At 35.1% G+C, this 27,386-nt stretch overlaps 1 protein-coding gene across 5 annotated transcripts in view; it reads right to left on the reverse strand.

The window, feature by feature from the left end:
* The window catches only part of ADAM2 (ADAM metallopeptidase domain 2), a 142,177-nt gene extending 116,620 nt beyond the window's left edge, over window positions 1–25,557 (reverse strand). For 2 of the 5 annotated variants that reach the window (XM_082715328.1, XM_082715326.1), the window contains exons 1-4: window positions 25,364–25,555; window positions 24,784–24,860; window positions 20,693–20,748; window positions 6,327–6,405 (exon numbers count right to left, since the gene is read on the reverse strand). In XM_082715328.1, the coding sequence (XP_082571454.1) occupies window positions 6,327–6,405; window positions 20,693–20,748; window positions 24,784–24,860; window positions 25,364–25,415 (264 nt within the window). In that variant the 5' untranslated portion in view covers window positions 25,416–25,555. Of the gene's footprint in view, window positions 1–6,326; window positions 6,406–20,692; window positions 20,749–24,783; window positions 24,861–25,363 lie in introns of all 5 variants that reach the window. The other 3 variants (XR_014306693.1, XR_014306694.1, XM_082715327.1) reach the window with 3 other exon arrangements.
* Between the last annotated feature and the right edge of the window lie 1,829 nt (window positions 25,558–27,386).

Below are 27,386 nucleotides of genomic sequence, written 5' to 3' on the forward strand. Positions count from 1 at the left end.
TTTTCCTGGGGTTGTTGCCACCCTTTTAGTATTTTACTTGCCCCTTCATATACTCTTATCTGGACAAAATGACAAGACGGAAAAATTCAACACAAAAAAAAGAACAAGAGGCAGTACCGAAGGCTAGGGACCTAATCAATACAGACATTGGTAATATGTCAGATCTAGAATTCAGATGACAATTCTCAAGGTTCTAGCCAGGCTCGAAAAAGGCATGGAAGATATTAGAGAAACCCTCTCGAGAGATATAAAAGCCCTTTCTGGAGAAATAAAAGAACTAAAATCTAACCAAGTTGAAATCAAAAAAGCTATTAATGAGGTGCAATCAAAAATGGAGGCTCTCACTGCTAGGATAAATGAGGCAGAATAGAGAATTAGTGATATAGAAGACCAAATGACAGAGAATAAAGAAGCTGAGCAAAAGAGGGACAAACAGCTACTGGACCACGAGGGGAGAATTCGAGAGATAAGTGACACCATAAGACGAAACAACATTAGAATAATTGGGATTCCAGAAGAAGAAGAAAGAGAGAGGGGAGCAGAAGGTATACTGGAGAGAATTATTGGGGAGAATTTCCCTAATATGGCAAAGGGAACGAGCATCAAAATTCAGGAGGTTCAGAAAACGCCCCTCAAAATCAATAAGAATAGGCCCACACCCCGTCACCTAATAGTAAAATTTACAAGTCTCGGTGACAAAGAGAAAATCCTGAAAGCAGCCCGGGAAAAGAAGTCTGTAAAATACAATGGTAAAAATATTAGATTGGCAGCTGACTTATCCACAGAGACCTGGCAGGCCAGAAAGAGCTGGCATGATATTTTCAGAATACTAAACGAAAAAAACATGCAGCCAAGAATACTATATCCAGCTAGGCTATCACTGAAAATAGAAGGTGCTGGGAAAGGGATATTGAAAAAGAAAGCCAACGTTGGTGGCATCACAATTCCGGACTTCAAGCTCTATTACAAAGCTGTCATTATCAAGACAGCATGGTACTAGCACAAAAACAGACACATAGATCAATGGAACAGAATAGAGAGCCCAGAAATAGACCTTCAACTCTATGGTCAACTAATCTTTGGCAAAGCAGGAAAGAATGTCCAATGGAAAAAAGACAGCCTCTTCAATAAATGGTGCTGGGAAAATTGGACAGCCACATGCAGAAAAATGAAATTGGACCATTTCCTTATACCACACACGAAAAAAGACTCAAAATGGATGAAGGACCTCACTGTGAGAAAGGAATCCATCAAAATCCTTGAGGAGAACACAGGCAGCAACCTCTTCGACCTCTGCCGCAGCAACATCTTCCTAGGAACAATGCAAAAGGCAAGGGAAGCAAGGGAAAAAAATGAACTATTGGGATTTCATCAAGATCAAAAGCTTTTGCACAGCAAAGGAAACAGTTAACAAAATCCAAATACAACTGACAGAATGGGAGAAGATATTTGCAAACGACATATCAGATAAAGGACTTGTGTCCAGAATCTGTAAAGAACTTAGCAAACTCAACACCCAAAGAACAAATAATCCAATCAAGAAATGGGCAGAGGACATGAACAGACATTTCTGCAAAGTAGCCATCCAGATGGCCAACAGACACATGAAAAAGTGCTCCATATCACTCGGCATCAGGGAAATACAAATCAAAACCACAATGCGATATCACCTCACACCATTCAGAATGGCTAAAATCAACAAGTCAGGAAATGACAGATGCTGGCGAGGATGCGGAAAAAGGGGAACCCTCCTACACTGTTGGTGGGAATGCAAGCTGGTGCAGCCACTCTGGAAAACAGCATGGAGGATCCTCAAAATGTTGAAAATAGAACTGCCCTATGACCCAGCAATTGCACTATTGGGTATTTACCCTAAAGATACAAACGTAGTGATCCAAAGGGGCACGTGCACCTGAATGTTTATATCAGCAATGTCCACAATAGCCAAACTATGGAAAGAACCTAGATGTCCATCAACAGATGAATGGACCAAAAAGAAGTGGTATATATACACAATGGAATACTATGCAGCCATCAAAGGAAATGAAATCTTGCCATTTGCGACAACATGGATGGAACTAGAGCGTATCATGCTTAGCGAAATAAGTCAAGCGGAGAAAGACAACTATCATATGATCTCCCTGATATGAGGAAGTGGTGATGCAACATGGGTGCTTAAGTAGGTAGGAGAGGAATAAATGAAACAAGATGGGATTGGGAGGGAGACAAACCATAAGTGACTCTTAATCTTACAAAACAAACTGAGGGTTGCTGGGGGGAGGGGGTTGGGGAGAAGGGGGTGGGATTATGGACATTGGGGAGGGTATGTGCTTTGGTGAGTGCTGTGAAGTGTGTAAACCTGGTGATTCACAGACCTGTACCCCTGGGGATAAAAATATATGTTTATAAAAAATAAAAAATTAATGAAGGCAAAAAAAATAATAATAACTTTGCCTCCACTTTTCCAAATAAAAAAAACAATTAAATGTAGTTGCAGCAATCAGTGAGACAATATTATCTAATATAGGTTTAATTGGAGTTTCAGATAAATGGAAAGAAAAAAATGGGTAGAAAAATAGTTGAAAAGATAATGGCCAAAGTTGCCCTAAATTTAGTGAAAAACTACAATTATAGATTGAAAGACTGAATATACAAATGGACAAAGGCCAGACCAAATATAAAAAGAGAAGTGTGTCACACAACCTTCAGTAACCTATCCAGGAAACCAATCCTGTTTGTGAACATAAATATCCTAAAAAGCCAGCCCCACTACATGTCAGATTCTATAGGAAGTCATATCGCTATCTTCAGTAACAATCCAGAAAACTAAACAGTAACTTATATAACAGTCACTCTCAAATAACCAAGACTTGATTAAAACCTGTCAGCTTTCCTAAATTTTGTCTCTCCTTCCAACTTAGAAACAAGCAGAGAAAATCATATATGTAGTCCTAAACATAAATTACTTCACCACTTCTAGTTAGCCTACCTACAGATTTCTCATGCAAATGATTTCTCATCAGGGCATTCCTGAGGCTTTCCCTTTTTTCTACAATATCAACATTTCCCACTCTTTTCCTGCTTTTAAGTGCCTGCAAAATTCAATTGATGGTGGCTGACTCTCTTACCATGGCAAGCTCTGAGTAAGTAGTCCTTGCTTATTCACATTTGTTTGGTTTGTTTATTTCCCAATATCATTAGTGTGAAGAAAGCAAGCATTAGAAACTGCTTGTGAAAGTGACCAGATATTGGATTTAACAGAAAAAAACTTCAAGCAGACATTATAATTATATTCAAAGAATTACTGAAGTAAACCATGATGTAAAAAATAGATGTATGTTAACAATATATCAAATAGAGTCTATCAGTATAAGGTAGACATTGTCAGAAGAGGTAAAACACAAGACACAACTATAGTCTATCGATGGGTACCATGCTTTAAATTCAAAGATGCAAATAGGTGGGGAATAAAAAGAATGAGAAAAGATGTATCATGCAAATAGCAACCATAAGCAAATCAGAGTGACTATTTCCAGTATCAGACAAAATAGACTTTAAAACAAAAAAATTGTTACTAGAAAAAAAGAGCAACATTTTATAATAATAGAAGTTTCAACCCACAAGGAAGATACAACATTTGTAAATATATATGCACCAAATAACAGAACACCAAATTGCACAAAACAAAACAAAAAATAAAAATATAAGGAGAAATAGACAATTCAACAATTATGGTTGGAGATTTCTTTTTCTATCTTACCTTAGTTTCAGTAAGGGATAGAACAACTAAGCAGAAGATCAACAAGAAAGTATAAAGCTTGAAAGCACCATAAACCAATGAAACCTTACAGACATCTATAAAACATTCAACTGAACAACAATAGAATATACCATGAACACATGGAATATTTTCCAGGACAGACCATATGCTAGGCCATAAAAGAAGCCTCAATTAATTTAAAAGTATACAAATAATAAACGTATGTTTTCTGATAACAATCACATGAACTTAGAATCATTTACATAAAAATCTGGAAAAACTAAAAAATAAAGATCACATCCTAAATAACCTATATGGTCAAAGGAGAAATAACCATGAAACCAAAAAATAGTTTAAAATAAACTAAAATGAAGACACACCATACTAAAAAGTATGGTAGGTATCTAAATTAGAGATAAATTTATATGTAAGAAAATCTTAAATTAATAATCTAACCATCCATCTAGGACACAGGAAAAAAAAAGATAGTAAATCAATATCAAGCAGAAGAAAAGAAAAAAGATTAGAATGAAATAAAATAAGGATAAAAAATAAATCAATAAAACCAAAATGTGACTCTTTAAAAAGATAAACAAAAATGACAAATCTTTATAACAGTCTGTGTTTGATACAGAAACTTATTTCTCAGAAAATAAAGTACATCAGTGGGTTTATGTGCTTGAAATTAGCATATGCTTTACCATATAACTCTATCAGTTGAAAGCAGCTAACCTAGTTGGAAGATATACTAGGTTATTAAATAGTCATTTACCATGCCAGTCAGTACTCTGAAAGACTGGGGTTATGGCTGATCAGTATATGATAGTTTCCTGATAGCCAGAATACATAGGTTCAGGAATTAGTGTTGAAGTGGGAATGTCTCCTGTCACCATTATACCTAACATGCTAACCTTTTTCTTTTTTCTTCTTCCTACAAGCTGTTGGAAGTTAACTTCACAATTTGGTCTCTAGTTAACATAGTATTAATTAATGGACATGATGGCTCTTGTGATTGTGTGTCTCCTCAGTTGAGGGGAAGGGTGGGAATTTCTTCACTTGTAAAAAGGGTAGCTGAATCTTGTTAAATAGAAATATGGGATAATTATGCTGTTTTACCAGAGCTCAAATGTGTGCAAATGAAAGCTGAATTTTCATTTAGCTAACTTTATTTAAGCTGACTTCATTTCAAAGCTGAAGTCAAAGTTGTAGACTTTATCAATTTTTGATGTCTTGGCACTCAGCTTCTAACAGATCTTTTACCTGCTTTGTGAAAATGAATCTGGGCCCCTAAATGATTTTCTCCTTTGCCAAGTGGCTCTGAAGTTTTGCCAGTAAAGGGTGTAGGAGAGCACGTCTCCTGGTTCCAGTGTGCCAGTTTGGAAATCTCCTGTAAGTGTCCTGCTCATTGAACCGCCAGGATCCCTCAGTGCTTGGTGATGCTCCAGTACACAGACCCTTCAGTGTATCATGTTCACTAGCACCCATCAGCCTCTAGGTTCCCCCCATAATTCAAGTTTCTCTCCTTTCACAGCAGAGTAACTTTGTGAAATACTTCTTTGTGAACAGCTTTCCTGACTACCCTAAAAATATTTCTGGGAAGTTCCAAAGAGAAATTCTATGGCAATACTTACTGGTACAGCACCATTGTGACTTCCTACTATTCAGAGATCCACAGCTGTGTCCCTTCTAACAAGGTTTGGATCTCAACGCTGGGATAACAACATTGTCTTCTTCATTACAGTCCTAGGGCTGCTGGCTGTTTCTTGTATCTGGTATTCCTATGTTTTTTAGATTTCTCTTTACCTCTTATTTTTTATTCTAGTCTCTGTTACAGTTAATAACTTTTTATAGTACACCTTCCCTGTTCAAGTTACTATATAATTTCTTTACATTAATTAAACATAAACTAAAACAGTATCTTATATTTTTTAATATTTCATTAGCATACCATCATAATGGATTTCTTTGTATTTTTTTTTATTTTGGACCCATGCAGCATTTCAGTTGTATGAATCATACTTTTTAAGATCAAGATAAAATACCTTGACCTTCCCACCAGGTTAGTCTACTTCCTTCTAAATGTGGTTTCTATTGCTCAGATTGATAACATTTCTAATTCTTTGGAATAATCAGTTATATCAGCATTATAAATAATTAAAAAGCATTAACAGGCATAAAATGTGTGTATAGGTGTGTTTTCTAAGGACACATGCACAACTTTATGCCTACCTTTATGCGATGACAAAGCTCTCCTTTCTGAATCTTCATCCTAAGCACTAAATAAAAAGAACCTGCCCCTTCTTTCTTAGGCTTTGGAGCTATGCCCTATGATCTTATTTGTTGTAAAAATTTTCCTTTATATGACAACCACCTGGTGTAGTCTCCATCTGTAATTCTTCAAGGAGCTAACTCATGCTAGTTCAGTTACAGCATCATCAAAAGTAAATGGTTATCCTCCTTTTAAAACAAAACATAACTCCAACCCTTAGTGTTCTAACAGGCCAACCCTAATTAAGGCAAACAAAGAAACACATAATAAAAATAAAATAGACAGTAAAAGTCATACCTGAAGCTGTTGTTCAAGAGGCTTCATACTTCCTGTGCCATTATAACCATAAACTCTAAAATTATTAGGTAAAAAGGCTCTGTAAAATAAAGATAAAATGTATTTAATGGGGAATTTGTTTTCTAAGCTCCTATCTTGAAAATGTGTTTATTTTATCCTACTTATTATAGATAGGTAGAAAGACAGGGTAAGGGAGAAATAGAAAGTCCTGAAAACATGGACTTCATTCTAATTTTACTCAAAAATCCTGATGTCTAGACCTCTCCTCGTTCACTTTAGCATCACACTGTCCTCTAGGCTGTTTTTTAAAATATAATCACCAAGGGGTGCCTGGGTGGCTCAGTTGGTCAATCATCTGCCTTTGGCTCAGGTCATGATCCCAAGGTCCTGGTGATGAGGGAGCAGGAGGCTGGCTGAAGACAAAGCAAAAGCTGGCACCTTGCATGCCCTCTCCACTTGCTTCCCTCAGTAATGTGTGTGACATTCCTCAGGCACCCCTGACAGCCATAAATGAGAAACAAATAGTTAACTTGCAGAGATCACAATCCTGAAAGACAGAGTCTCCCTTGGTTTACAAATGTCCTAGAGATCTACAAACAAATAGTACAATTTCCAGAGGCAAATAACTCAGTTCCTCAAGCCCTAAATAAAGTTAAATTTCTTCTAAACCAAATCTCACTAACAAAGGTGCTTGATAGCAGAAATGTGAATGGCTTGCCAAAAGACAACATTGATCAAGCTGCAAGGCCTCCATATTCCAACACCTTCTAGGCCCTCTTTAGCATATGAAAGTTCCCTGAAACCTCCCTTCCCCTCACCTTCCCCTAAACCACAAGGTACATAAAACCTGCCATCTCTCACAACCAGAAGCAGCAGCTTTTCCTGCCCCTGGGTCCTGTCCCCTTGCTTTAATAAACCACCATTTTATATCCTGACACTCAACTGAATTCCTGTATAAGTTCTAGCAGTTTTGGAGTGGAGTCTTTTGGGTTTTCCACATATAGTATCATATCATCTGCAAAGAGTGATAGTTTGACTTCTTCTTTGCCGATTTGGATGCCTTTAATTTCCTTTTGTTGTCTGATTGCTAAGGCTAGGACCTCTAGTACTATGTTGAATAGCAGTGGTGATAATGGACATCCCTGCTGTGTTCCTGACCTTAGCAGAAAAGCTTTCAGTTTTTCTCCATTGAGAATATTTGCAGTGGGTTTTTCACAGATGGCTTTGATGATATTGAGGTATGTGCCCTCTATCCCCACACTTTGAAGAGTTTTGATCAGGATGCTTTTTCAGCATCTATTGAGAGTATCATATCGTTCTTGTTCTTTCTTTTATTGATGTGTTGTATCACATTGACTGATTTGCGGATGTTGAACCAACCTTGCAGCCCTGGAATAAATCCCACTTGGTCGTGGTGAATAATCCTTTTAATGTACTGTTGAATCCTATTGGCTAGTATTTTGTTGAGTATTTTCGCATCTGTGTTCATCAAGGATATTGGTCTATAGCTCTCTTTTTTGTTGGGATCCTTGTCTGGTTTTGGGATCAAGGTGATGCTGGCCTCATAAAATGAGTTTAGGAGTTTTCCTTTCATTTCTATTTTTTGAAACAGTTTCAGGAGAATAGGAATTAGTTCTTCTTTAAATGTTTGGTAGAATTCCCCCAGAAAGCCGTCTGGTCCTGGGCTTTTGTTTGTTTGGAGATCTTTAATGACTGTTACAATCTCCTTACTGGTTATGGGTCTCTCCAGGCTCTCTATTTCTTCCTGCTTCAGTTGTGGTAGTTTATATGTTTCTAGGAATGCATCCATTTCTTCCAGATTGTCAAATTTGTTGGCGTAGAGTTGCTCATAGTATGTTCTTATAATAGTTTGTATTTTTTGGTGTTAGTTGTGATCTCTCCTCTTTCATTCATGATTTTATTTATTTGGGTCCTTTCTCTTTTCTTTTTGATAAGTCTGGCCAGGGGTTTATCAATTTTATTAATTCTTTCAAAGAACCAGCTCCTAGTTTCGTTGATTTGCTCTATTGTTTTTTTGGTTTCTATTTCATTGATTTCTTCTCTGATCTTTACGATTTCTCTTCTCCTGCTGGGTTTAGAGTTTCTTCCTTGTTCTTTCTCTAGCTCCTTTAGGTGTAGCGATAGGTTGTGTATTTGAGACCTTTCTTGTCTCTTGAGAAAGGCTTGTAAAATCAATGCACAGAAATCAGTTGCATTTCTCTACACCAACAACAAGACAGAAGAAAGAGAAATTAAGGAGTCAATCCCATTTACAATTGCACCCCAAACCATAAGATACCTAGGAATAAACCTAACCAAAGAGGCACAGAATCTATAGTCAGAAAACTATAAAGTACTCATGAAAGAAATTGAGGAAGACACAAAGAAATGGAAAAATGTTCCATGATCCTGGACTGGAAGAACAAATATTGTGAAAATGTCTATGCTACCTAAAGCAATCTACACATTTAATGCAATTCTTATCAAAGTACCATCCATCTTTTTCAAAGAAATGGAACAAATAATTCTAAAATTTATATGGAACCAGAAAAGACCTCAAATAGCCAAAGGGATATTGAAAAAGAAAGCCAACGTTGGTGGCATCACAATTCCGGACTTCAAGCTCTATTACAAAGCTGTCATCATCAAGACAGCATGGTACTGGCACAAAAACAGACACATAGATCAATGGAACAGAATAGAGAGCCCAGAAATAGACCCTCAACTCTACGGTCAACTAATCTTCGACAAAGCAGGAAAGAATGTCCCATGGAAAAAAGACAGCCTCTTCAATAAATGGTGCTGGGAAAATTGGACAGCCACATGCAGAAAAATGAAATTGGACCATTTCCTTACACCACACACAAAAATAGACTCAAAATGGATGAAGGACCTCAATGTGAGAAAGGAATCCATCAAAATCATGAGGAGAACACAGACAGCAACCTCTTCGACCTCAGCCGCAGCAACATCTTCCTAGGAACAACGCAAAAGGCAAGGGAAGCAAGGGCAAAAATGAACTATTGGGATTTCATCAAGATCAAAAGCTTTTGCACAGCAAAGGAAACAGTTAACAAAATCCAAATACAACTGACAGAACGGGAGAAGATATTTGCAAACGACATATCAGATAAAGGACTAGTGTCCAAAATCTATAAAGAACTTAGCAAACTCAACACCCAAAGAACAAATAATCCAATCAAGAAATGGGCAGAGGACATGAACAGACATTTATGCAAAGAAGACATCCAGATGGCCAACAGACACATGAAAAAGTGCTCCATATCACTCGGCATCAGGGAAATACAAATCAAAACCACAATGAGATATCACCTCACACCATTCAGAATGGCTAAAATCAACAAGTCAGGAAATGACAGATGCTGGCGAGGATGCGGAAAAAGGGGAACCCTCCTACACTGTTGGTGGGAATGCAAGCTGGTGCAGCCACTCTGGAAAACAGCATGGAGGTTCCTCAAAATGTTGAAAATAGAACTTCCCTATGACCCAGCAATTGCACTACTGGGTATTTACCCTAAAGATACAAACGTAGTGATCCAAAGGGGCACGTGCACCCGAATGTTTATAGCAGCAATGTCCACAATAGCCAAACTATGGAAAGAACCTAGATGTCCATCAACAGATGAATGGATCAAGAAGATGTGGTATATATACACAATGGAATACTATGCAGCCATCAAAAGAAATGAAATCTTGCCATTTGCGACAACATGGATGGAACTAGAGCGTATCATGCTTAGCGAAATAAGTCAAGCGGAGAAAGACAACTATCATATGATCTCCCTGATATGAGGAAGTGGTGATGCAACATGGGGGCTTAAGTGGGTAGGAGAAGAATAAATGAAACAAGATGGGATTGGGAGGGAGACAAACCATAAGTGACTCTTAATCTCACAAAACAAACTGAGGGTTGCTCGGAGGAGGGGGGTTGCGAGAAGGGGGTGGGATTATGGACATTGGGGAGGGTGTGTGCTTTGGTGAGTGCTGTGAAGTGTGTAAACCTGGTGATTCACAGACCTGTACCCCTGGGGATAAAAATATATGTTTATAAAAAATAAAAATGGAAAATCTATAAATAAATAAATAAATAAATAAAATAAGCCACCATTTTGCACCAGAGATGTCTCAAGAATTCTTTCTTGGGCATCGGCTCCGGACCTCAGCCTGCCAAACCTCACCTGAATTGGGCTCCCTGTTTAGCAAACAGTCTGCTTCTCCCTCTGTCTCTCCCTGTGGTTGTGATTTTCTACACTCTCTCCCTCAAATAAATAAAATCTTAAAAAAAAAAAAATAGACAAGTTTGTCTCAGAGTATTTGTACCAGTTGCTGCGCCTTTCTGGAATGTTCTTCAGCATAGTTCATTGTCTCATTTACTTCAAGTCTATATATCATCTTCTCAGTGAGACTGATCTGGGTAAGTTTATTTTTAAAATGCAACTTTCCTGATTATCAAAACATAGGATTTTCAAACAATACTTCTAACTTTGCTCTCTATTTTTGCTTAAACATTTATTACCTTCTAAAATTCTTCCTAATCCACTCATTTATAGTATTTGTGTAGGAAAGAGATTAGGGTTCAAAGCTGACATCCAGAGAAGAAAGAATTCTTGAGACATTTTGGTGCAAAAAAGTGGTTTTATTAAAGCACAAGGAGAGGACCTGTGGACAGAGAGAGCTGAACTGGGATCATGAGGAGTCACCAATTATATATTTTCAAGTTTGGAGGGGATTAGGAATAGTGTAAATCCCTAAGAATTTTTAGAAGCAAGGTGTCTAGGACCTTGAGGGGTTAGCTGTTGTTAGGAAAAGTTCACTTATGACTGCCTAATAAAACCTTAGCCATGTGACCCCCTCAGATGTATATCAGTGGGTCATATGCTTGTGGGAAGACACCAACATACATCTTTGGGGATAGAGATAAAGGAAGTTTCCGAAGGAATTTTTATATGTTAAAGTAGACTTACACAATCCTGGGGGTTGGACTAAGATTGCCTTTCAACCCTAACAAAGTCTTAACATCAAGGCAGCAGAGTTTCTAGAGAAATGTCACTCTATTTCAAGGACTTGTCATTAGGCTATCAGCAGGTAAGGAAATTTAATTTTTCCTTTGTTATTAATATCATTATTAGTTTCATTTGATAATATAAACAGAGATTCTTGTCCATTTTGTTTACTAGTGCATCTCAAGTACTTAGAAGAATACTGGTAAAATAGCAAATGGTCAGTAAATATTGAACTAATGTGACAAGAATTCAACAGATTAGATGGAGAATTCACATGATAGTATATTATTTGTAAATATGGGATGGATATGCTGAAATGGCTTTATAAAAAGAAAGGGTAAATGTAGATATCCCATTTCATTTCTCTAGTAAGTGTAACATAAAAATTTGTGACTACCATGGCAGTCTGGATTTGTTGGAAGCAAAAGGTCAAAGAGTCAAACATTGATAAACAGAGCAAGATTTTTTTTTTTTGCATTTTTGTCATACCAAAAAAATAATATGACCCACAGTGGGGGAGGGGCTCCAGGAAACAGATTCTCAGTAGAAAGTCCTATAAAGAGGTTTAGCTGGTCATATGCAGGCACCGGTTTTTTGGAAAAGAAAGAAAAAGCCAAATGTCTGTGTTTGGGCAAGAAAACTGCTGGGCAAGAAAACTACAGGACATCAGGCTGAATCACTGGTGTCCTGTACCCCTAGAGAGAAAGTAATAAATGTTTGAGGTATATCAAATACATAACTTCTCTCCCTGTAAAATCTTTTGCCTGTGTTGGAAAATGTGCAGAGTGGCCAAAGAGCTAAACTTAAATTCTCTGAAAACAAGAGCAAAAAAAATTTTTTTTAAACTGAGGGGTACCTGGGTGGCTCAGTGGGAATCAAGCCCCATATCAGGCTTTCTGCTCAGCGGGGAGCCTACTTCCCTTCCTCTCTCTCTGCCTGCCTCTCTGACTACTTGTGATCTCTGTCTGTCAAATAAATAAATAAAATCTTTTAAAAAATGATAATACAGAATTAAGAAGCTCTATGTGATTCAACCATGATAAAAGCAAAGAAAAATTACATGTGTTTTGTTTAAAAGACTAATAAAACCAAAATAAAATATTCAAATTATTAAGAGGAAAAACAAAGATGTTACCTTCAAAGAATCAGCAATAAGACTGACAACTACTTTGTCCGTAAAAATGAAGAAAGTCAGAAGACAATAGAATGACAAGTTTAAAAGGCTAAAATCATTTTTTAAAATGTCATCCTAGAATTTACTTCAGCAAAAAAATGTTTCAGAGGAAGGTTAGGTAAAAATTTAACAATGAATACAAACCAATATAATTTTTAAAAAGCAGACTCACAACAGAAATATAGATAATTCCAGAGAGATATATAAATTAACTGCATATAGAAACAGACATGGGGAAGGAGATGTAAAGCACCAGAATAAGTAAATTTATGGTTAAATTTAAAGAATGTTGGCTGTACAAAAATAATCTAATTGGGGTTTAAAAGTATCAGGATTATAATGGGTGAAAAAATAATAAACACATAAAAGAAGGCAAATGGAATTAAAATATTTAATAATTTGACAATACAGGATAACTGATAAAAGTAATAATGCATATTAGTGTCAATAACTCAGAGATTAACATGTTAATCGAAATAAACTATTAAAAGAATAGTAAAAGAACATATAATAAAGAATTTGATTGGAAATGATACAATATAAAATGACAGATTCATTAAAATGAAGATAATAAAAAAGAATATAAAATAAAAGCCACAAAAGAAAAATAATAAAATGACTTCAAAAATTATATGGAAAATCAGAGGGTCAAGAAAAGCAAGGACATCTTAAAACTCTTGAACAAGTCTGGGCATCAAGAACTGTAATAAATTCACTGTAATTAGTTTAGTATGGTATTTTATAGATCAATAGGATGCAAGAATAAATATATAAACTAGCAGAAGAGAAAAAAGGGTCCAGAGTCATTCAATTTATGACATCAATTACATTACAATGCAGTGAAGGAAGGTTGTGTTTTCTTCTAAATGGCCTTTGCTAAATCCATACAATGCTAATATGAAAAAATAATTAAATCTTCACTCTTATGCTCACAAAACACATAAATATCAATTCTGGATAAATTTTAGAGCTAACTGTGAAAGTGAAAACAATAAGAATATTAAAAGAAAATAGTAGCTTTGATGGGTATCTGTATGTAGACCATCACTTCTTTAAAAATTATAAAAAGAATAATAACTACAAAGTAAAAAATGATCATTTGTACTGCATTTAAAGAAAGAATATCACACTCAATAAAAAAAAATCCAGACTGGATAAAAATTGAAAGACAATGGTAGGAAAAATGTAGTTTACAAATACTAAACAAAAGAAAGTTTGTGTAACTATACAAACATCAAATAAAATGTAAAATAATTACTAACCACTTCATAATGTTAACATTTTATTCATCAAAAAGGTAAATATTTAAAATTTTTACTTAATTATTTACAATCTCAAAATAGGGAATTCAAAAATTAATCAATTTGAAAATCACTGTGGAAGATTTTAATACATATATTATTAAATAGAAAACTCATTTTTGAATATGGAAGAATTCTATGATATGATTTTAAAAGAACATTATAGTAAGTAATTATAGGATACTTGCTATTTTCGAGTACATATAGAATATTTACAAAAACTGAATATATATCACATCACAAAGTTAGCCTCAACTTTTAAAGGATTGAAATCAGAGCATATTCTGTGATTAAAAATTACTAGAAATAATTCTTAGAAAAGTGCCACATGTATTGATGTTTAGAGATACAGTGAAATAATTCATGGGCCAAAGAGGAAATATAATATAAAGTTTAAAATGTTTGTTAATGGCAAACTAGAGAAAATTCTATACACCAAAGATGTAAGGAACAACTAAGCAGTATTTGGAGAAAAAAGTTAGCCTTAAATCTTTAAACTGGAAAATAAAAATGGTGATGAGTAATCAACTTAGAATTATTTTAAGGAAGTTATAAACAAAGTTCAAAATAAACACAAAGATATTAAAAGCAAAACAATAATACAAAATTCATATAATGTAGAGGACACCTGGAGTAAGGAGGCATTTTTTATACTAGATAAAACAAAAATTTTTCACAAAAGAAAAATTCTCTTTACTAAAATACCATAAGTATGAAAACAGAAGGCATAAAACAGAAGTTATTTGAAAAACACATTATGAATTAGGCTTTTAAGGCAAAACGTTAAAAGAAATCCTTAAAATAGGAAAGAAAAGGTCAAATTAGACATGTCTTTTTTAGGAAGTATAAATGTCTTAGGAATACAATGGTGGAGGAGTAAGAGATTTAAATATTCTCAGGTCCTGGGAGTTCAGCTAGATAGCTATCAAACCATGCAGAACACCAACACACTCAACAGGAGATCAAAGAGAAGAGGAGAAACAATTCTAGGAACAGGAAAGCAACCACTTTCTGGAAGGTAGGATGTGTAGAGAAGTGAATTTGAGGTGAAATACAAGAAGATAGACCTGGGCGGGGGGAGGGGCCAGTTCCTGGCAAGCCGTAGAGCAGTGGAGCATAAAATCAGAACTTTAAGAAGTCTGCTCCATTGTGAGATGTCTCTGGAGAGGCTAGGCAGGGGGTGAAGCCCTCATGGGAACAGTGTGGTCTCAGGACCCACAGCGTCACAGGAAGACTGGGGGTACATGACTGTGGCAGAGCTCCTAGGTGTCGGAGGACTGAAGCCAGATGCAAAAATGGAGCCAAGCAGTGGACTCCCAACTTGGGATTACCTTAAACCATGATCTGAAGCACAGTCAGGCCGCCACTCTTCGAGCAGGGACCCCTCAAGTGGTAGGTCTGGGAAGACCCACCTCCTTCCTTCATGGGAGGAGTGGCATAGGAACACATTGTAGGAATCTGCTGGGTTTGGAGACTCCAAACTGAGCCATTGCCAGAGATAGAAATGCTCAGTCACAGGCTGGGCAAGCATGGAGTATGGCCAGAGACCAGGGAGACGGGAGGGGTTGACTTCTTTTCTCTGAAGGCACACTGAGGAGTGGGGCCCTGAGCTCTCAGCAACTACAGGGCCAGGGATTGGAAGGCTGCCATTTTCATTCTCATCCTCCAAAGCTGTACAGAAAGCACTCAGGGAACAAAAGCTCCCAAAAGCAAAACCAAGCAGATTACTTAGCCTGGTCCCTGGCAAGGGTGGTACAATTCTTCCTCAGGCAAAGACATTTGAGAATCACTGCAACAGGCCCCTCCCCAAGATCAGCAAGAACATCCAGCCAAGATCAAGTTCACTAGTCAATGAGAACTTTGGAATTCCAGAGTTAGGGGAACACAGAACATGGAATTCATGGCTTTTTCCCCCATGATTCTTTAGTCTTTCAAAGTTAAATTTTTAAATTTTATTGTTTTCTTATTCTTTTAATGTTTTCTCTTTCCCATTTTAAACATTTTAACTATTTTATCTTATCAATACCTTTCTAAATTCTTTTTTTACTTTTTCATTGTTATAGTCATATTCTATTCCTTCATTGTATTTAACCTTATTTTTTGTATACATATAGGTTTTTCTTTCTTTGAAATTCTGGAATACAGTTTCTTCTAACAGATCAAAATATACTCTAAATCAGCACATAGCTTTCTTCTAGTCTCCAGCCTCATCACATTCTTCTCCTCATTTCTTTTCTTTTTTCAACCAACTTCTTATCAATTCCTTTTTTAGAATCTTCTTTAATTTCCATCTTTACAGCCACATTCCATCCCTTCATCATGTTTACCCTTATTTTTGTATATATATAAGTTTTTCTTTCTTTAAATTTTTTGGAGGTAGTTTCTTCTAACAGACCAAAATACACCCAAATCAAGTGTGTGGCTCTGTTCTATTCAGTTTAATCATATATATATATATATATATATATTTTATTTTTTTCTTTTTCTTTCTCATTTTTTCTCTGCTGGTTTCAGGTCTCTTCTGATTTGGTTAGTGTATATTTTTCTGGGGGCATTGATACTCTTAATATTTTGTTTTCTCATTCATCTATTCTTATCTGGATAAAATGACAAGGTGGAAAAACTCACCTCAAAAAAACAAAGAACAAGGGGCAGTACCAACAGCTGGGGACCCAATCAATACAAACATTAGTAAGATGTCAGAAGTAGAGTTCAGAATGACGATTATCAAGGTGCTAGCTGGGCTTGAAAAGAACATGGAACATACTAGAGAATCCCTTTATGGAGAAATAAAAGAACTAAAATCTAACCAAGTTGTAATCAGTGAAATGCAATTTAAAAAAATGGATGTTCTAACTGCTAGGATAAATGAGGCAGAAGATAGAATTAGTGATATAGGAGGCCAAATGATAGAGAATAAAGCAGCTGAGAAAGAGAGAGATAAACAACTACTGGATCACAAAGGGAGAATTCAAGAGATAGTGATACCATAAGATGAAACAATATTAGAATAATTGGAATCCCAGAAGAAGAGGAAAAAGAGAGAGGGGCAGAAGGTATTTTGGAGCAAATTATAACAGAGAATTTCCCTAATTTGGTGAAGGGAACATGTCAAAATTACTTTTAACAACATTGATAAATCTCACAGACATTATTTTGAGTGACTGTAACAAGTTGTAGGAGAATAAGCTATGATTCATTTAGAATTCAAAGCAAACAAATAGAAATATGTTACTTAGGATAATTAAATAAAGTCAAGGAAATGGTTAACACAATGATCAAGAAGGTAGTTACAAATAGGGATGGAAAATGATATCTGTATGGCTTTTGGAGGGCAGTCAATGTCAGGGGGTACAGGAATGTTTATTTCGTAGTTATTCATTTAACTGCATAAACATATTTCAGATATTTTAACTTGTACTTAATATATTGTACAATAAGCAATATTAAAACAACAATTAAATATAGGTGGATTGGTAGTGATTTTTCTGAAAGAGAGAAGATCCAATCTCCTATTTCCATCTCCACTCTCATCATTCAGAAATGACCAATTAACCATTAACCATTTTTAAATATGGTACTACATTTTAGACAATAAAATATGTTTACAAAGTATGGCCTATAGGCCAAACCCAACCCACCACTTTTTTTTATATAAAGTGATATTAGAATATAGCTATATCCGTCTATCTGCATATTCCCTATGACAGCTTTCACAATAGCAGAACTGAGTGGTTGCAAGAGAGACCATATGGAGCCCATTCTAAAATGTTTGTCCTGTGCCAAAGGAGTACTGATTCTTGCTTTAAACAGAATGATCAAATGGGGCACCTGTGTGGCTCAGTGGGTTAAAGCCTCTGCTTTCAGCTCAGGTCATGATCCCAGGGTTCTGGGATTCATGATCCCAGGGTTCTGGGATCGAGCCCCACATCCAGCTCTCTGCTCAGCAGGGAGCCTGCTCCCCCTCCCCCACCACCTGCTTCTCTGCCTACTTGTGATCTCTGTCTGTCAAATAAATAAACAAAATCTTTTTAAAAATTATTAAACAGAATGATCAAAGAAATAAAAGTAAAGACTAGTGCTGCAGCTGAAAGAGTGAGCAGGTGACATTGCAAACAAGGACAGAATCTGGACCAGAACTGTGGCCTTATGGATGGAGGGTTAAATGGCCTCTGGTCTCTAGCATGAGAACACACTGTGGACTTTCCAGTAAAGGGCATAAAGCTAGAAATATCCTCACAATTTTTAAACAGAAAGAGAAAAAAATCAATACCTGCTGTCTATAGACAATGGAGAAAATGAAGCTACCCAATCCTGACAATGGCAAAAGGAGCATCACATGCAAAAATGAAAACCCTAAACTACATCTCATGCAGATGTGGAATGGATTACAAATAGCCCCATCACTGCTGAAATTCTTAGGTGATGAATTATATAAACATTGGAGCCAGCTAAATGGATTCACTAAATGGAATGAAGCCACTGCTTGACATAGGGTTGCCACAAAAACCCTTAATATGAAAAACATATAGTATGTGAACAATAAGATGAGGTTTGCCTGTAGTATTACCTTCAATATTTTAATCTAGAACCATTCCTGAGTTTGGCAGGAACACCTTTGAGCAATGTGATAAAACTGGTGTTCTAATTTTGTGTGTTTGAAGGCTGTAGGAGACTGTGGAGTTTCTGTAACAAGGCACAGATTGTTGCTAGCTCTGCACACAGCCAAAGTTTCATAGGCTGTTCAGAGTGCAAGTGACATCACTGTTTGTATATAAACTGTTGACTAAGCCTGAAGCCAACTACATGGCAAGATACCCTGAGTCCCTGGGACAGTGGTCACTGAAGGCTTTGTGACTCTACCAGCAGGGATTCCCTGGACACACATTATTCTGTCTCCTCTTCACCACAGTCTTACTCACTATATTCTCAACTGTTGCTTTAAAATGAAAAAAAAAAAAAAAGGAGAAGAAAGTTTTTATGTTTTACTTTGTATAGTTTTGGTCAGATCTAAAAACCTGAGTTCTATTTGTGAATACTTTTTTGACTTTTTGCAACAATATTTTGAAAATTTTTAAGCCAAGACTTACTAGGTAACTCTTACTTAATTTCCAAAAAGCTGGTTCCTCTTTGATTAAACATTTGTAATTATGTTCTAATTTTATCATGCTAGTCATTGAGAATATGGTTACTCTTAAAAGACTTTGTGATGGTTTTTCCTTAAGTGTATTTTGCTTGTATGCATGAAGAAAGCCTTAATTGTAGGGTATGTAATACTCAATTCATCAATTATATCATCATCAGCTGTATTGTATATTCTATACAATATAAAAAAAGACAGAGCTTAAGAAATATACTGCTATTCAGAAGCCAACTTTTTTAATATTAGGAAAAAATATAGAATATTCAACTAATGATGACACAGATGACTAACAGACACATGAAATAGCTGACACATGAAATGATCAACATAACTCATCATTGGGGAAATACAAATCAAAACTACAATGAGATATTACCTCACACCTGTCAGAATGGCTAAAATAACAACACAGGAAACAAAGAAGTTGGCAATAATGCAGAGAAAAGGGAACCCTGTCACAGTGTTGATGGGAATGCAAATTGATGCAGCTGCTCTGGAAAGCAGTATGGAAGTTCCTCAAAAAGGTAAAAATAGAACTACCCTACAATCCAGCAATAACACTACTAGCTATTTACCCAAAGGATACAAAAAATTCAAAGGGATACATTCACCCCAGTATTTATAGTAATGTAATTTAGCTACTGTAGCTAAATTACAGAAATAACCCAAATGTCCATCAATTGATAAATGGATAAAGAAGAGGTTGTATATCTATATAATGGAATATCACTCATCCATAAAAAAGAATGAAATCTTGCCATTTGCAATGACGTGGATGGAGCTAACATGTATTAAGTTCAGCGAGATCAGTCAGTCAGAGAAAAACAAATAAATACTATATAATTTCCCTCATATGTGGAATTCAAGAAACAAACAGATTAACATAGGGGGAAAAAAGAGAGAAAGGCAAACCCATAAAAGAGACTTAGCTATAGAGAGGCACCTGGGTGGCTCAGTGGGTTAAAGCCTCTGCCTTTGGCTCAGGTCATGATCCCAGGGTCTTGGGATCAAGCCCCTGATCAAGCCCCGCATCTGCTCTCTGCTCAGCAGGAGGTCTGCTTCTTCCTCTCTGCCTGCTTCTCTGCCTACTTGTCATCTCTGTCAAATAAATAAAGAAAATCTTAAAAGAGAGAGAGAGAGAGAGATTTATCTATAGAAAACAAACTGATGGTTACCAGAGGTGAGTGAGGGATGTGCAAAATAGGTGATAGGGATTAAGGAGGGCACGTGTGATAACCACTAGTTGTTATATGTTAAGTGTTGAATCACTAAATTCTACTCCTGAAACTAATATTACATTATATATTAACTAACCGGATTTTAAATAAAAATTTGGAGAGAAAAAAGAAAAACAATTTCACACAGTTTTAAAAACAAATTAGAGTTCTGAAATTCCTATTTTTACCATTTAAGAAGTACCATTACAATTCTGAATTTTATTTATTCCTTAGTATGATGTGCTTATTTTTCCTAATTCATCAGCTGGCATGGGATTGAGTTTGGCTAATTACACTTATATTCTAAGTCCTAAATACATTCTGATATGATGTGTTAAGTAATTTTCTTTTAGTTACCACTATTCTTTCCACCCTAAAATTCAAGATGTTTTCAAATGAATAGTTAGTAACTAGGAACATCTAGAAATACAAAATAATTAGACTCTGGATTAATTATAAACAATAATTAGAACAAATAGAGATGACAAAATAATATAGAACACCTACTTTTGCATTAGGTTCACCGTGTATGTTTTTCCTTCAATCATAATGTTGTAGGACACCTAGAAGAAGAGTATATTAAAAAGGCAAAGAAAAGTGAGAAGAATGTTAGAAAGGAACACTATCATTTTATATCAATGCTAACTACATTCCTCTTTTTACTGTAGTAAAAAGAGGAAAATTTATAATTTAATGTTGATTTATTTCAGTGAAACTTGATATTTAAATATTGGCTTTCATAATAAATATAATGGAAGAATATGATTTGTTATTTCTTATTTGTTAATTTTCAAATGTAGCTAATAAAACATTTGAATCTGAAAAATTGGTTTTTATCCAATAATTACATTAGTTTAATGAAGTCACTGCAAAACTTATGCTTAAAATGGAAGAGTAGAAATTATTCAACACAAAATTTATATGGTAGAACAAAGATTTAACAGCACATATTTGCAGATTTTATAAAATTCATTCCAAGTTTGGATCAAAACTCATTGACTTATTTTATTAATAGTAAGATTAAGAAATGATGTCTCACAAATGGGCAATTCAGTCTTTGTAGATCAATTTGGGTAGCTTTGACATCTTTACATTATTTAGCCTTCCAATCCAATAACATGGGATATACTCTATTTAAGCTTTTAATTCTTCTCATCGTTTTAGTGTCTTCAGAGAGGAGGCTTTGCTTATTTTTGTTAGATTTCGATTTTGATTTTTATGTAGTGTAAAATTTTCTTTTTAAAAGTTTCATTTTAGGTGTGCCTGGGTGGCTCAGTGGATTAAAGCCTCTGCCTTCCGCTCAGGTCATGATCTCAGGGTCCGGGGATCAAGCCCCGCATCAGGCTCTCTGTTTGGCAGGGAGCCTGCTTCCTCCTCTCTCTCTGCCTGCCTCTCTACCTACTTGTGATCTGTCTCTGCCAAAGAAATAAAATCTTTAAAAAAAAATTGTTAAAAAAAAGTTTCATTTTATATTTTTGTTCTGCAGAATAGAAATGCAATTGATTTTTGTTTTGATCTTCTTTCTTTTTGTCTTGTTGTGTTCTGATCTTGTTTCTAAAGATTTTACTAAATTATTATGCTATTTCTAATTTTCTCTAGATTATTTTGGATTTTATTTTGTAGAGAATTATTTAATCTGTAAATAATGATAGCATTATATTTTCTAATTATTATGCTTATTTTTAATTTTTGTTATTTTCTTTCCTTACTGCAGTGGTTAATATTTCCAGGCAAGGATAAATAGAAAAGGTAATAGTGGACATCCTTATCCTTTTCTTGATCTTAGGAGAAAAACCTTTCAATATTTCAACTTTATGCATGATTTTTTTCAAAGGCATTTGATATCCTCTATAAGCCACGATTATTATTTTTAATTATTATATATTTTGGACATATAAACATGACAGAAAATCATATAAAATGCCTGTCACTAATGTCTATGTTAAAAATTAAGAGCATTGCAAGTATTTGAAAGCAATTTTAAGTACTCTCTTATCCCATGATCAATTCCCTTTCTTATACTCCAGCTAACCAACATCCTGAATTTCATGTTTATCATTCCCATTCATATTTTTATATTTGTCCTAATTATGGATGTTTAATTTTTTGCATAAATTTTTGTTCTTCATAGATGTAATCCTACAAATTACGTATTTCATTGCTGGATTACATCTCTGCTTGAAACACTATCTCATACAATAAGCACAATGCAAACATTGCTATTGTCATCATCACCAATACATATACCTTTCTAATTTATTTTTTTGATGGTATAGTATGCCATTGATGGTATAGCATGCCATATGAATATAGCACAGTTTATTCATCTATGCTGTCAATGGATGTTTAGTTTTCTTTCATCACTATTTTAAGCAATGGCCCAATAAATAATCTTAGACATATATCTTTGTGCATTTTTGTTAAATATGTTAAACTAAACCTATGAGTGAACTTCTTTTATTGAAAAGTACTTTTACAACTTCAAGCTTAAAATTAATCTGCAAATTTGTTCTACCAACGTAGACACTCACAAAAAGTGAGTAATATTATCCTTCTATCCATCTCCTTTAATTGCATTTTGTTTTGTTAAGAGTTAACTTTTGCCATTGCTGATGTGAAATAGTAACTTATTGTGTTTACTTGGCAATTCCTTAAAAATATCCTGATTTGTATATATGTTTGATAATTATTACCCTCTCAAGTTCAACCCTTGTCATTTATAACTTTGTACGTTTCTATTTTTTGTTGTTGTTTTTTATCTTATTGACTCGTATGAATTCTTTTTTTTTTAAGATTTTATTTATTTATTTGACAGACAGATATCACAAGTAGGCAGAGAAACAGGCAGAGAGAGAGAGGGGGAAGCAGTGCTCCCTGCTGAGCAGAGAACCCAGTGTGGGGCTCGATCCCAGGACCCTGGGATCATGATCTGAGCTGAAAGGAAAAGCTTTAACCCACTGAGCCACCCAGGCGCCCCATGACTTGTATGAATTCTTGATATATTCTGGATACCTTTCCTGTGTTATATGGATTTCAAATATCTTCTGTGAGTCTGGAATATTTTTCACTTTATTTATTGTATCTATTTATTTTTATCTTTGAATCTAGATGTTCCTTAATCCTTCATTTAAGTATTTGTATTCCATTTTCTTTCTGGTATAATTCTTCCCTATTATAAGGTCCTAGAAATAATCTTTTATCTTTTCTTCCAAATTTTTAGTGTTTTACTCTCAGATGTATGCATTTACATGATCTTGAAGCAATTTTGGTGTGTAATGTAGCATTAATATATACTTTATCATTATTCCATATTATTAATCAACTGTACCTTCACCATTTATTAACTAGTACGTTTTTTAACCAATGATTTCATTGCCACCACTGAACTGAGTAAACTTGTATGTGTGTGGGTCTTTAGGAGGCACTCTTTCTGTTAATTTATTTTTCCCTTAGAATTACCATATTACTTAAACTTTAAAATATGTTTTGAGCTTTGCGCAAACATAACATGCACTATGTTATGTTTATAACAATTGTTAAATTCATATATAAATTCAATATAGCCTCACTAATTCAAAAAATACTATGTATTCAGCACTATTCTAGACATGGGGGATAGAGACATTAACAAAATAGTCAAACTTTTTTCCTCGTAAATTTGAAAGTTGAGGACAGGTAATTTTTTTAGTACTTCTCTTATGAGAATTACTATCATAGAAGGTAGTGATACCTGGTTGAAGATATTTCCTTCTAAGCAGATTTTGTATATATTTTCTAATAAGAGCAAGCAATTCCATATTATTTTTGCATTGAAAAATGAAACTCTCTCAAAATAGTGTTAAATGCCTCACTTTTTTTTCTATTTAAATGGTTAAATCTAAGTTTTCATAAATATACATTCCTTTTAAAATGATATATTGAAAATTTTAAGCTTGTAAGTTAAGGTGACAAGTGGGTAATTGGTAAGGAAATATTTGCACTCAAATTACCAGAACATCTACTACCCAACCAAAAAGAAAATTAAGGTATGATATTTGAAAAAACACATTTCACATCTTGGATTGATTCCAGAAATTAGTAAAAAGGAAAAAAAAAAAGATATTTTCTAATTCAAAGAAAACAAAACCTAATACCCTGAACCAAGATGAACTAAGATGGCATGAAAAAAGTCTTAATAATTAACATATTTGCAATCAAGATGGAAAAACTGGTCATATAAACTTCATTAAATGAAATGAATTATACAGTATAAGGAAGCCATGGGCTTACTTAACAAAGAAAAAAACCCTCAAAGATAGCCTAGTTAGAAGAGACTGTCTAGATGGATCAGGTCAATGATTATTCAAAGACACTCAAGAGGAAAACAGATTTAAATGATGGGACTTGGGGCTTTGATAATAACCATCACTATACCACATTTCTATGAAGCATGGTTTATCTTGGTTCATTTCCAAAAGGGCTTTTCCACTTACGGAAAACCAGTATAAATATAAAATTCACCAAGTTTGCATGGATGAAAATGCCCAGTTTACTTCTTACAAAAAAAAAAAAAAAATCCGCATCATTTTAGAATGTGAAAAATGCTAGTGCTTAATTACATGTGATTCAACTCCTCCACTTAATATTGACAGTGTTTTCTCTGGTATTGTAATTTGCACACGTAGTCTTTCAGAATCTGCAAGGTACAAATGTTTTATTAGAGTAACACCATCACTCCATAGCTTCCTCCATTATTTCCTCATCTAAATCTGTAATCTTTCACCTGCTACCTTTTTTTAAACTATCGTTTCAAATACAGTCGATTCCCACTTCTTCCTAGAATTACAAGACTTTAAAGAGAAATTCAGTACAAATAAAGTCAGGTCTTTGGGACTTTTCCAACTACAGAGTCTACAGGTCAAGAATGCAGAGCAATAAATGAAATGCTAACCTTGATACATTCACTTAAACCATGGCACATCTCATCTTTTACATGGTACCAAGACGAGTGGGAAAGTCCCCTCACATCCAATGTGGATTTTGGTTGGGGGAGGTGACGCGGTGGTGGGGTCTGGCTTACAGAGTCAGAGCCCCTACAAGAAAGCAGTTTCCCAGGGATACCTGGCATCTCAGAAAAAAAAAATGGAGAGGAGAACTGACATTCCCAAAATGTCAGAAGAAAGGATTTTTTTTACTTACTATTGTCTGTCTGGACCCCAATGAGCCCGATAAGAAGTAGTAAACACAACATGGCTTCATGTACGGATGCCAGCCCGAATAATGGCAGTTGGCTTTCCTAGAGGGCAGTTGGGAGCGCGAGGAGAGCCTTCCTGGTCACGCACCCAGCAAGAGCCAGTCGGCTGTGAGAGCAGAGGTGGGTCGAGAGAGTGGGTGCTGTGCACTGTTGAACATAGGCTGTCTTGGCCCCTATGTCTGTGCAGAAGACTTCGAATCAGTTTGTCGCCGCTTTTGGGACTCACGGAAGAGCAGAATCACTCCCATACCACAGGGCTGAAGAAACAGTTAATGAGCATGAAGATTCATACACACTTCTTACAGAACTTTTCACGGAAGATATCTATATATCTATATAGATATATTCTACAAACCATAGGCTAACTATTCGATTAATATTCAAGTGAACAAACCAGTGTAATTAACACCTAGATTCAGATCAAGAAATAAAACCTAGAACCACCAAAACCCACAGAGTGCCCCATGACGATCATTATCACTACCATCATAGTTTTGTTTGTTTTTGAACATTACATAAATGGAACCAATCACCATATAGTCTTTTACATCCATCCTGTGAAGAGTGATAACTTTCGTTTTTCCTCATAGGTATTTATCGCCCATTAAATGAATATAACGCCAACCGTTTTTACATTTTATTGATGATTAATGCTTGTTTATTTATGGTGGTGGCTATTAAAAATCATATTTGGCTATTTTATTTCTTTGGTGAATGTATGTAGTGATTTCCTTCACGTATATTTTTAGAGTGAAGTTACTGAATCACAGGGTATGTTTTATAGATACCTCCAAGTTTTCCAAGATTGTTGTACTAATTTATGTTTTCACCAGAAGTGTATGAGAATTCCAGTTCATATCAATACCTATACTTGGGGGGGGGGTTGTTTGTTTTTTATTCCATTATATTTATTAATTTGCATTTTCACAGTTATTAATAAACTTTAGCACAATTGTATATATGTATTGGTCTTTATTTGATAAATAGTGCTTATTTAAGATGTTGGTCTATTTTTCAATTGTGTGGCCTTGTCCCTTTCTTATTATATGTTGAGCCTATTAACACATTCCAGATATAATTTTTGTTGTTGTTGGATATCATGGTTTACACGTATCTTCTATACTAGGGCTTACATTCAGTGGATTTTTGTACATACACATTCCTATTCAGAAATTTGCTCCCCCAAGTTTGCTGGGATTTTCATATGTGTCTTACTGCACATGTGAATTTTATCTAAAGTTTTTGTTATAGGGGCACCTGGGTGGTTCAGTCAGTTGAGTGTCCAACTCTCACTTTCACCTTGGGTCATGATCCCAGGGTCATGATATTAAGCCTCATGATGGAGTGTGGGGCCTACTTATGATTCTCTCTCTCTTTCCTTCTACTCTTCCCCCCATGCCCCCTCTCCTACCCCGCCCCCCGCTATCTCCAACTCTTTCTATTTTTCAAAAAAGCTCTTGTTATGTTAATTGAGGTTATCATATAGCTTTCTTCATTTTCTGTTAATTTAGTGAATTAAAATTATTGACATTCTAGTGTTGAAACAAATTGTATGCTGGGGTACATATTATTTGATGTACTATCTTTTTACATTTTGCTGGATTGATTGGCCAGCATTTTGTTCCACATTTTTGTATCCATAGTCATTAGAAATATATGTCTGTAATTCTCTTTCATTGTAAGAAGCTTGTCAGTTTTTGTACCAGAAAAGAAACTGAGAACTGTGATTCCTTCCTCTAGTCTTTGAAAGAGTTAGTGTAATGCTGTTAACATTTCTTCTTCTCGTGTTTCTTGGAATTTAGAAATGGAGTGATTTAGACTTAGAATTTTGTGAGAAACTTTCTTTTCAAATTATGAAATCAGATTTTTAAAAAATATATATATTCAGATATTCTCATTCTCTTTGTGTTAGAAAAGTTGTTTCTGATGAATTTTATCTATTTCTTCTGAGTTGTTAGATATTTTGGC

The sequence above is a fragment of the Mustela nivalis genome, assembly GCF_964662115.1.
Source record: "Mustela nivalis genome assembly, chromosome: 20".
In the NCBI taxonomy this organism is placed as follows: domain Eukaryota; kingdom Metazoa; phylum Chordata; class Mammalia; order Carnivora; family Mustelidae; genus Mustela; species Mustela nivalis.